The sequence below is a fragment of the Hemitrygon akajei genome, chromosome 23 (genome assembly GCF_048418815.1).
Source record: "Hemitrygon akajei chromosome 23, sHemAka1.3, whole genome shotgun sequence".
NCBI lineage: Eukaryota > Metazoa > Chordata > Chondrichthyes > Myliobatiformes > Dasyatidae > Hemitrygon > Hemitrygon akajei.
In genome coordinates this window covers 32,801,440-32,814,111 of record NC_133146.1, presented here as the reverse complement: position 1 = coordinate 32,814,111, position 12,672 = coordinate 32,801,440, and the positions used below count along the sequence as shown (strand labels likewise).

Here is a 12,672-nt window from a genome sequence, read left to right as displayed (position 1 = left end):
GAGTCCGAAAGTCCTTAGGAGCAGGGCTTTGAATTCCGTGTACTTGCCGTCCGCCGGGGGAGACTGTACGAACTCCACAACCTGGGCCGCTGCGTCCTGGTTGAGGGAGTTCACCACGTAGTAGTAACGTGTGTCCTCTGAGGTTATCTGCCGAACGTGGAATTGGACTTCTGCTTGCTGGAACCAGAGGTGAGGTCGCAGCGTCCAGAAGCTTGGCAATTTCAACGAAACCGCATGAACAGATGCGGCGTCGGTCATCTCTGGTCCAAAAATTGTTTGGACCGTCGGGGTCACCAATTGTAGCGGTGTGCTACACGCAGCACTAAAATAACGACACGGAGTCGGTAAACTGCAATTAAAGAAGATTTTATTCGAACTTCACAGCCTTGCTTTAAAGCCTCCCTCATCCCACCCTCCCCGGGCGCGGATGCTGTAAGGGGCACGTACTCACAAACCCCCGCAGGCTTCCCCTTTGTTGGTGAAGCAGACCTGGCCTTTGTGCCGGCGCGCTGGCTATTTGTGAGCCGGTTCGAGTGCGCTAGGAAGTGGGTCGCCACAATATATACATACTTTGAACTTTGACCTTTGAGCTGTGACAATGTGGAATGTTTTTGTTCCTGATGTTGATGTTTTGTTGATGTTGTTAAAAGGATATAAAACACTAAAACACTTGATTGGCTATTCAAGAATTAAAGCTTTCTTTTGCAACTTCGTAAATGGTTGTTTCTAGAGAGCTCTCAAATGTCTGTGGCCCTTGGGTATTGAGCACGTACAATGGTTTCAGGTATCCATTGGCACCCCTGCAGAACCAGCCGTCAATCTGATCACCTTCCTCAAAGGGCTTCATCCCATTGGCATGGTTTGGGATGAAAACATTCTGTAGATTGTTCAGAATATTTGGATAATATTCTAGGGGTGTGACCTATCGACTACACCTCAATAGAAAAATAATCCTTTCATTTTTCAATTTATTATCCAAATTTTGCAGATCCTTAATGGTCTGTTTTACTTTAGGTAACCCTATTTTTCAAAAAGGTGCTGCTGTCAGCACAGTCTGTAGTGAAGTAGATAGATTTGTCTTAAGAGTGAACTAGGGCTATTCTCTTGGAGTGAAGGAAGATGAGAGGCAACTTCACTGAGATGTATCAGATGGTAAGAGGCATAGATCAGGTGAATATCCCCCTGAACATAAATAGCTCAGCAAGGACCTGGACACATTGCAATTTGCCTAGAGCCACGATAGATCAACGGCAGACGCAATCTCAATGGCTCTCCACACGGCTTTAGACCATCTGGACAACATAAACACCGATGTCAGGATGTTGTTCATTGCCTATAGCTCAGCATTTAATGCCATCATTCCCACAATCCTGATTGAGAAGTTGCAGAATCTGGGCCTCTGTATCTGATGCACCATCAATAACTCACTCTGAGACGTAAGAAGCGAGATATCGGCTTTTATTGACTGGAAGAATGAACAACACTACATCCTGGAGAATGAGGCCGGGCTCATTCACCTTTATACAGGAGTCTGTGGGAGGAGCCACAGGAGCAGTCCAGACAGGTATATGTAGTTCACCACAGTATCTCCCTCTGCAATTGGATCCTTGACTTCCTAACCAGAAGACCACGGTCTGTGCGAATTAGTAAATAAGATATCCTCCTCACTGACAATCAACACTGCTGCACCCCATGGGTGTCTGCTTAGCTCACTGCTCTACTCTCTATATACACGTGACTGTGTGGCTAAGCATAGCTCAAAAACCATCTACAAATTTGCTGATGATACCACCATTGTTGGTAGAATCTCAGGTGGTGATGAGAGGGCATACAGGAGTGAGATATGCCAACTAGTGGAATGGTGCTGCAACAACAACCTGGCACTCAATGTCAGTAAGACGAAAGAGCTGATTGTGGACTTCAGGAAGGGTAAGACGAGGGAACACATACCAATCCTCATAGAGGGATCGGAAGTGGAGAGAGTGAGCAGCTTCAAGTTCCTGAGTGTGAAGATCTCTGAGGATCTAACCTGGTTCTAACATATCGATGTAGTTATAAAGCAGGCAAGATAGCAGTTATACTTCATTAGGAGTTTGAAGAGACTTGGCATATCAACAAATACACTCAAAAGCTTCTATAGTTGTACCATGGAGAACATTCTGACAGGCTGTATCACTGTGTGGTATGGAGGGGCTACTGCACAGGACCGAATGAAGCTGCAAAAGGTTATAAAACTAGTCAGCTCCATCTTGGGTACTAGCCTACAAAATACACAGGACATCTTTAGGGAGTGGTGTTTCAGAAAGGCAGCGTCCATTATTAAGGACCTCCAGCACCCAGGGCATGCCCTTTTCTCACTGTTACTGTCAAGTAGGAGATACAGAAGCCTGAAGGCACACACTCAGCAATTCAGGAACACCTTCTTCCCCTCTGCCATCCGATTCCTAAATGGACATTGAATCTTTGGACATTACCTCACCTTTTTTTAAAAAAGCACAGTATTTCTGTTTTTACACATTTTAAAAATCTATTCAATATATGTAATTAATTTTTTTTAAAATTTTTGCTCTGCTAGGTTATGTATTACATTGAACTGCTGCTGCTAAGTTAACAAATTTCATGTCACATGCCTGTGATAATAAACCTGATTCTGATTCTGACATAATTTTAAGATGATTGGAAGAGAGTATGGGGGATGCCAGACTAAGTATTTTTTTATGGGTGCATGGAACGCAATACCAAGAGTGGTGGTAGAGGCAGATATATTAGGGATATTTAAGAAATTCTTAAATATGCATGTGGATAATAGTAAAATGGGGGGTTATGTAGGAGGGAAGGGTTATATTGGTCTTAGAGTGGGTTATAAGATCGACACAACATTGTGTGCCAGATGGCCTGTCCTGTGCTGTAATGTTCTAAGTTCTGTGATTTAGCTGCATTTACCCATCTGTTTGTCAGTGTTCACTTGGTACTGCAGGTGGGTTGCTTCTGCTCCACTTCTGTGGTTTTTGAGGCCGGTGTGGGAGACATAGATTGTACCACTCATGAGCAGGAAGTGCTTGCAGAGGCAAGTTTGGTAGCTGTGCATTCATTCAACCATATCCTTGTCCTTTTCCTTGAAGATAGTAATCAGCGATTGCTCTTTCACCATGTTCAGAGGTTATAGAATTCCCAGCAGTTGGTGGAAGTTACACATTTTCAAAGGAGGCTTTGAGCGAATCTTTGGACCTTGCCCTGTATCTGAATGGTAATCTGTTGCTATGACAGACCTTGGGTTAAAGTGTTTAGGGATCTGGCACTTCATGGTCTATTCTCTTAAAGGCTTAATTCCAAGATTTAAGCTATAAGACCATAAAACAAAGAAGCAGAATTAGGACATTTGGCCCATCGAGTCTATTCCACCATTCCATCATGGTTGATTTATTTTCCATCTGAACCCCATCCTCCTGCCTTCTCCCTTAGCCTTTGACACCCTGATTAGCCAAGAGCCTGTCAACCTCCACTTTAAATGTAGCCAATGATTTGGCCCCCTTAGCCATCTGTGGCAATGATTTCCACAGATCCACCACCCTCTGGCTAAAGAAATTTCCCCTCATCTCTGTTGTAAAGAGATGTCCTTCTATTCTGGGACTGTGGCCTCTGGTCCTAGACTTGCCACTAAAGGAAACAGCCTCTCCATGTCCACTCTATCTAGGCTTTTTAATCTTTGAGAAGTTTCAATGAGATCCCCCCTCGTTCTTCTAAACTGCAGTGAGTACTCCAGAGCCATCAAATGGTTTCTCATATGCAGTGCATATAACTGATTGAAAGCTTTGGCTGATTACATTTTGCTCCCTCTGAATGAATAACACAGATGGTTCTGGGCAGAAATGTTTTATATGCATCAACATTTTATTCACACAACTGTTATTATATCGGACATAATGAGGGTGAGAGAAAAGTAAAACATTTTCAAGTTTGAATTCTGTGCTATTTATTGAGGAAGTACTTACAAACCATTTTTTTAATGTGTAAAACACATTAAGTGATGATGTGGGCATGACTATTTCCTGTTGAAACCACTTGATGAATGTCAGTCAGCCAGTGCATGTGTTATGGCAGGGTTCCCTTCCTGAGAACACATTGTTAGTCAGAAATGAGTACAAATAACATGTAAGAGAGGATCACGGAAATGGTTGGGTGGGAGAGTGAGGAGGGTGCTGGGAAGATAGCCGCAAGCTTGACTCACTAATTCAGTGAACGAGTGTGTCAGTCTCTGCTCTGCGCTGCTTTGCTCGGCCCAGCCCCGGATTGGAGGGGGGAGGTGGTGGCAGGAAGAGAAGAAACACAGAAATGTCCCAATCCCACCCGGTAGAAGATGCCTCCGGCCCCTCTATTTTACTGATCTCCCGTAGGCTTATTTGAATGTATGAAGGTTCATAACCAGGGGAGGACCTGTACTGGAGATCTCTGGGTGTGGTAAGGTCCTGCTCTGGACGTGGACTTTGGAGCAATATCCATGCGTACATAACAAAAGCAGAAAAGGTGAGTCAACACCTTGCACCTGTGTCCGTGGCAAGTTGCTCCTGTCAAGAGCTCTTATTCATTTATTTTCAAAGTTCAAAGTAAGTTTATTATCAAAGTATGTGTATACTGCCCTGAGAATCATTTTCTTGCAAGCATTCACAGTAGAACAAAGAAATACAAGGGAATAAATGAAAATCTACACATCAACAGAAACGAACAAACATAGAAACATAGAAAATAGGTGCAGGAGTAGGCCATTCGGCCCTTCGAGCCTGCACCGCCATTCAGTATGATCATGGCTGATCATCCAACTCAGAACCCTGTACCTGCTTTCTCTCCATACCCCCGATCCCTTTAGCCACAAGGGCCATATCTAACCCTCTTAAATATAGCCAATGAACCGGCCTCAACTGTTTCCTGTGGCAGAGAATTCCACAGATTCACCACTCTCTGTGTGAAGAAGTTTTTCCTCATCTTGGTCCTAAAAGGCTTCCCCTTTATCCGTAAACTGTGACCCCTCATTCTGGACTTCCCCAACATTGGAAACAATCTTCCTGCATCTAGCCTGTCCAATCTCTTTAGAATTTTATACGTTTCAATAAGATCCCCCCTCAATCTTCTAAATTCCAGTGAGTATAAGCCTAGTCGATCCAGTCTTTCTTCAGATGAAAGTCCTGCCATCCCAGGAATCAATCTGGTGAACCTTCTCTGTACTCCCTCTCTGGCAAGAATGCCTTTCCTCAGATTAGGGGTCCAAAACTGCACACAATATTCTAGGTGCAGTCTCACCAAGGCCTTGTACAACTGCAGTAGAACCTCCCTGCTCCTGTACTCAAATCCTTTTGCTATGAATGCCAACATACCATTTGCTTTTTTCACCGCCTGCTGTACCTGCATGCCCACCTTCAATGACTGGTGTATAATGACACGCAGGTCTCGTTGCATCTCCCCTTTTCCTAATCGGCCACCGTTCAGATAATAATCTGTTTTCCTGTTCTTGCAACCAAAGTGGATAACCTCACATTTATCCACATTAAATTGCATATGCCATGAATTTGCCCACTCACCTAACCTATCCAAGTCACCCTGCATCCTCTTAACATCCTCCTCACAGCTAACACCGCCGCCCAGCTTCATGTCATCCGCAAACTTGGAGATGCTGCATTTAATTCCCTCATCTAAATCATTAACATATATTGTAAACAACTGGGGTCCCAGCACTGAGCCTTGCAGTACCCCACTAGTCACTGCCTGCCATTCTGAAAAGGTCCCGTTTACTCCCACTCTTTGCTTCCTGTCTGCCAACCAATTCTCTATCCACATCAATACCATACCCCCAATACCGTGTGCTTTAAGTTTGCACACTAATCTCCTGTGTGGGACCTTGTCAAAAGCCTTTTGAAAATCTAAATATACCACATCCACTGGCTCTCCCCTATCCACTCTACTAGTTACATCTTCAAAAAATTCTATAAGATTCGTCAGACATGATTTTCCTTTCACAAATCCATGCTGACTTTGTCCGATGATTTCACCTCTTTCCAAACGTGCTGTTATCACATCTTTGATAACCGACTCTAGCATTTTCCCCACCACAGATGTCAGACTAACCAGTCTATAATTCCCTGGTTTCTCTCTCCCTCCTTTTTTATAAAAGTGGGGTTATATCAGCCACCCTCCAATCCTCAGGAACTAATCCAGAATCTAAGGAGTCTTGAAAAATTATCGCTAATGCATCCACTATTTCTTGGGCTACTTCCTTAAGCACTCTGGGATGCAGACCATCTGGCCCTGGGGATTTATCTGCCTTTAATCCCTTCAATTTACCTAACACTACTTCCCTACTAACATGTATTTCCCTCAGTTCCTCCATCTCACTAGACCCTCGGTCCCTTACTATTTCCGGAAGATTATTTATGTCCTCCTTAGTGAAGACAGAACCAAAGTAGTTATTCAATTGGTCTGCCATGTCTTTGTTCCCTATGATCAATTCACCTGTTTCTGACTGTAAAGGACCTACATTTGTCTTGACCAATCTTTTTCTTTTCACGTATCTATAAAAGCTTTCACAGTCAGTTTTTATGTTCCCTGCCAGCTTTCTCTCATAATCTTTTTTCCCTTTCCTAATTAAGCCTTTTGTCCTCCTCTGCTGGTCTCTGAATTTCTCCCAGTCCTCAGGTGTGCCGCTTTTTTTTTGCTAATTTATATGTTTCTTCTTTGGACTTGATACTATCCCTAATTTCCCTTGTCAGCCACGGGTGCACTACCTTCCCTGGTTTATTCTTTTGCCAAACTGGGGTGAACAATTGTTGTAGTTCATCCATGCGATCTTTAAATGCTTGCCATTGCATATCCACCGTCAACCCTTTAAGTATCAGTTGCCAGTTTATCTTAGCTAATTCACATCTCATACCTTCAAAGTTACCCTTCTTTAAGTTCAGAACCTTTGTTTCTGAATTAACAACCAATGAGCAATTGATTATTTGGAGATCCAGCACAATAATAGGCTATTCCAGTCCAGCAAGTCCACACCATCCAATTACACCCTTGTGACTGATGAACCTACTAACCCTTAAGTCTTTGGAATGAGGGAGGAAACCAGAGCACCAGGAGGAAACCCACACAGTCATGGGGAGAACATTTAACTCCTGACAGATGGTGGTGGGAATTGAACCCGGGTCACTGAGCAGTAATAGTGTTATGCGAAATGCTACATTACTGTGCCGTCCCACTAAGTTTCTAAAGCTTGATGGAGCCAAGGGCAGAACCTTGTGGAACACCAGATAAAGCCTGCCAAATTAGTTTTATAAAAATGTGGGGAGTGGAAAAGGTAAAAGGCTGAAGGAGAAGGAAACTGAGAGGAGAAGAGATCTGCCTATTACCTCCCAGCCCTCACTTAATCTCCCCTTCCCCACCCACCCACCTTCCTCACCTAGTTTCACTTTTCATCTGCCAGCTTGTGTTCCTTCTCCCTCCCCCACCTTCTCATTCTGACCTTCGACTTCTTCGTTTCCACCCCCAATGAAGGGCCTCAGCCTTTTAAAAATATTTATTATTTTCGAATTCCTTTTGTTATTTTAATTGCAATGTTTTCCCCCATTGTCCTTGATCATCAACAGAAGAGAGCAACAGTAGGAAATAACTTCAGATAGCACACTCTCTCAGAAGTCAAAATGTATGGTCAAGGAGCAGGGTCTCCGTCTCCACTGCCTGTAGGTACTCAGAGACCAATCCTGTTTGAAAGTCACAGCTGTGAAGCTGTATGAATAGTGGGAGACAAGATAGTGGGATTTAAGTGACCCAGAGAAAGACAATGATAGATATATACAAGTGCAAGCTGTATGCTTTGAGTATGATTTGGGCCTTTAGCACTTTTACAGGGCTTACTTCAATTGGGTTAATATGAGATTTATAAATACACTGAAAAAGTTCAACTGAAATTGAGAAACTGAAGTCCAGCTGCCCTGTGGAAGCTAACTTGCTTAATCTAGTTCAATGACCTTTCACAGTGCTCTTCTGATTGGTTCAGAGGTCTGTGACAGCCTTTCATCCTGGTGAATATTAACAGAGCCCTGCCGATGTTCTGCAATTGAAAACTTCATAATCTGTTCCTGATAACAATGCTATCATATGTGTTTGCATCAGGAGATTATCACTGTTCAAAACATTCTCTGCATGGAGGGGAAGAGCAATGTGAAATAGCTCCCAAAGCCTGAAATGATTTAAAATCAGAATGAAGTATGTTGGAAAATGCAAGCTCATCTGCCAGTAGATTGCGGTACAGTTTTAATATATTGGTGTAGTGGAGAGGAAGTGGGTATTGGTAAATGGACATAAGGTGTTCTAGAGCAGATGGATTGAAATGATCAACCAGCTGAACTGAAGATGAATCATGGAAGGAGAAGAGTAAAACCCAAATGTAGGAAAATATTCAACTGGTTGTGCAGTAAATGGAAAGAGAAGCAGTTAACATTTTGATTTGATGATCTTTCACCAGATGAGATAATAAAAGGATAACTGTTAACAACTTGAAACACTGATGCTTTTCTCTCTTCCCAGATACTGTCCAACCTGCTGTGTATTTCTAGAATTCTCTGCCTTTAATTTTAGATTGCTAACACTTTGCTTCTTTAAGCAAGAACAGGATTTATTCTGTTTAGTTACCCAAAGCTACAGTTCAGAGATCATTGTACTTTAGCTGTGGTGTGAAAAGTCTCTGCTAAGAATATTGGTTCAGACCCTAGTGCTCCAGGTCTCCCTAGAATCTCCAAGGATTGATCTAACAGGCCCTGATGTGACTATGTAGGTTTGGAAATCATGAAGCTGATCCAAAAAAAAAATCACCTTACATATTCTATTTCTTAGTTATAAAAGTATTGATGACAAGGCTAAAAAGAAAAGTGATAAACAGTCAAAGTCATCTTTAGGAGTAATGAAGACACTGGTTATCCTCTAGTTGATGTGAGGACGATTATGCAGCAAAGCAGTCAAGTGAGCCATGGGGGTGGGACGGTTAAAGATTGGACAACTTGTGGTGAAACTTTTAGAAATTCATCCACCCCAGGGTTAGAAACATGATTGCTGATTTTCAAGTCAGAAAATGGCCTCTAAAGACAATTATGCAGTGCAATCCAGAGATGAACCTTTGCTAAATCCCTCCTGCGAATGAGGCTGTCAGAGGCTTCACATAATTTGCTAAGCGCTCTAACTTCAAAGTGGTCTTTAGTCTCTCCAAACTTCATTTGCAGTGCCACTGTCAACTGCTTTCAATTCTCTGTGCATTGAGCATATGAGAATAGGGATGTTATACTGTTTCATTAAAGAAAACACACTTCTGAGGGTGCACAATATATATAGATGCTGGGAGGGTGCTTTTCCTGGATTCGCAATCTGGAACTTGGAAAGGGAAACAACAGTCTCACGGTGACAAGTTGGACAGTTTAACCCCGAGATAAGTCTTTAGTCATTAGAGGGTTGTAAATTTCTGGACTTCCCTACTCCAATGAACAGTTGAGGCTGAGCCATTAAATATGTTCAACACCTTGATGCATACAGCCCAGTACATCACAGGCAAAGCCCTTCCCATCATTGAGATCATTTGCAAGGAGCACTGGAAAAGCCAACGTCCATCATCAAACACCCCTACCATCAAGGCCAAGCTTCTTCTCCCTGCTGCCATGAGAAGGAGGTACAGGAGCCTTATCTGTGTGAATTCCTGAAGGTGCCTCATATTTTGATGGTCAAACTGAGCATAAAAGGCACTGAGCACATCTGGGAGTGAAACCTTGATGTAATCAATGATGTTTGGTTTCATTTTGTAGGTGGTAATAACACTCAAACCCTGTCACAGCTGTCAAACATCCTTCAGTGATTCAAGTTTGGTCTGAATTGCCACTTTGCATGGGAGCTGGCTTTCTAGGGATTGTACCTAGATCTCTTCTATTTTACTCTTTCTTCAGACCTGAATACCACTGATCTGGGCCTCAGCAGATTGAAGATCTCATGGTTCCTCCAGGACTTCTGGTTGTGGAACCTGCCTGAATGATTTTCTGGGGACACACGCCTTTACGACTGTTTTTATGAATTCCGTGGCAACTGTGATGTATTCGTTCAGATCTTCTGAGTCCTTGAATACGGTCTAGGCCACTGATTCAAAGCAATCCTGTAGATGCTCCCCTGTCTCCTGCAACCACCTCTTTGTTGTGCTTCCCTCTGGAGCCTTTCTCTTTACTCTCTACCTGTATGCAGGTGGGAGGAGGACAGCTAAGTGATAAGATTCTCCAAAATGCAGTATAGGGATCAAACAGTAGGCATTCCTTGTGGTAATTAACAGTGATTAAGTGTGTTGGGACCCCTGGTGCTGCAGGTGATATGTTGATAATAATTGGGCAGAGATTTCTTCAAACAAGCGTGATTGAAGTCCTCAACAATGATCTGCAAGTGTCAGGCTAGGCTATTTCTTGTTTGCTAAAGGGGGCATTCAATATCTTGATTCCTGCTTAACGTAGGTCTTTAGTGGTAGGTAAAGTGTGGTGAGGATCATGGAGGAGAAGTCTCTTGGTAAGTAGAATGGTCCACACTTAGTTATTAGATGCTCCAGGTCGGGGAGCAGGTGTGTGTCAACACCATTACATCTGAGCACTACAAAGGGCTAATCATGAAACGTAGACCCCCACCTTTTGCCTCCTCTGAATCAGCAGTTGAGTCCATCCTGTGTATCAAGAAGTCCTCCAGTCTGTTTGCCATACCCAGCATGTCTTCAGTTAGCCGTGTCTCTGTAAAACACAGAGCATAGCAATCCCTCATTTCCCTCCAATACAGCAATATTGCCCTTAGGTTCTCAGTCTTGTTCTCCAGTGACTGTAAATATTCTAATAAGATACCGGGTAGGGAAAGTTTCATACCCCAGTATTTCAGTCTGGTTTGGAGTCCTCTCCTCTTCCCTTACTTACGGCCATAGTTTAAAGGTACCATACCTGCATTCTTTTTTTTCCCCGTTGAATTAGTTTAATGTTTTGAAGTTACAAAACTTAACACTTATGAATTTTTTTAAAAATAAATTTTTTCATTGAATTTTCAAATAGGTTACAGAAAGAAAAAAAATTATCAACCCTTCCCCCCTCCCCTTAACCCCTTCCCCCCAACATATCCCTATAGAAAGAGAAAAAAAAAGAGAGAAGAAAAAAGAAAGAAAGAAAGAAAGAAAGAAAGAAAGAAAGAATGCCTGGATATCGGAAGATCCCCACATGCTCCATGGAGTTCATAATAGCTTTAGTATATATATTTATTTATTTCCAAGTACCTGCATTCTTGAGAACAGGGATAACTTGACTCAACTCAACTCACTTTCATGGACTCTACCACTCATGTTCTCAATATTATTTATTTACTTTTGTTTTACAATTTGCATAGTTTGTCTTCTTTTGCACATTGGTTGTTTTATGTTCTTTGTGTGTATATTTTCATTGATCCTATTATATTTCTTCATTTTCTGTGAATGTCTACAAGAAAATTAATCTCAAGGTAATATATAGTGACATATAGATAATTTTATAATAACTTTACTTTGAATTTTAAGATATTTAAAATGCATGGGAAATCAAGAGTTCTGGTGTTCATGGAAGAGTCAAGGCCAGATTGTGATCCTGGTGAATGGTGCAGCAGGTTCAAGGAGCCATGTGCAAATGTTGATCAAGACAAATTGGCAGCCAGTGTCACCTGGAGAGGGATAATAATGAAGGATTCTCTCAGCTGATGGCATGAATTGGAGGAATTGATTATTTTTGCATTTTCTGATTGATGTTTGTTTTGTTTTTAGATTGTACTGGAACAAAGGACTTAAAGGTCACAGCAATGTCACAGTGGCCTGGCATATCCCATACTCTGTGGAGCTTGGAATTTACAAAATAAACCATTATGGTCATTTTAAGACTCTTAAATTGATTAAACCAGTCTTCCATCCTTACTCCGGTTCCTCTTCTCCCTTCGAAGTGAAGAAGTGAAGTTCCCAAATCAGAATGTCATGTTTTTGTTGTACAATTTGAAAATTCCAGCAGATTTCTTATTCAAATTCCTTACAATGGGGGAAAGCAGGGAAATTAAAAATACTTCACTAATTTGCCATTGGCAGAGATTATTCCTGATATCAAAGTAACCTTTTGGGACTCTAATGTCACAAAAGAATTGTGAGTTCTGTAAATCATGAGAGATTTCACAAAAATACTCATTTCCTCACACCACATATCCAGACTGTAAAATTAATAAAATGATATCTGACAAAACTTTAAAAAACATTGCCGATGTGTTCATTTTGTAAAGATTTTGATGAGGAGAACTGTGCAGTCCACAAAAAACTTGAAATTTTGCCTAACATAAGCAAGTCATCACCTGAAAGTATCCTTAAGAATATTAGGAATAAATAGTAGTATTGAGAGCAAATGAAATAAGTTAGCTTCATTAACTTGCTTTTGATCCGGGTTATCTAATTCACAACACGTTATTAGGAATTTACACTATTATTTTATCATTCAGTTCTTCCATAATAATGCACAGCTGAGTTTGTTCTTTCCTTCTAAGCCGTCATGATGAATTAAAATTCATTGATGAATATCTCTATTTATTGTGAAAGCTATTAAAATTGGCTTTACTATTACAGGCATGAATTCT

The 12,672-nt window shown here is 41.7% G+C and overlaps 1 protein-coding gene across 4 annotated transcripts in view; it reads left to right on the top strand.

The window, feature by feature from the left end:
- asah2 (N-acylsphingosine amidohydrolase 2) overlaps positions 1-12,297 on the top strand; it is an 89,878-nt gene extending 77,581 nt beyond the window's left edge. For all 4 annotated transcript variants that reach the window (XM_073027336.1, XM_073027337.1, XM_073027338.1 and 1 more), the window contains one exon: positions 11,825-12,297. In XM_073027336.1, coding sequence (XP_072883437.1) covers positions 11,825-12,008 — 184 coding nt within the window. In that variant the 3' untranslated portion in view covers positions 12,009-12,297. The remainder of the gene's footprint in view (positions 1-11,824) is intronic.
- The last annotated feature ends 375 nt before the right edge of the window (positions 12,298-12,672 follow it).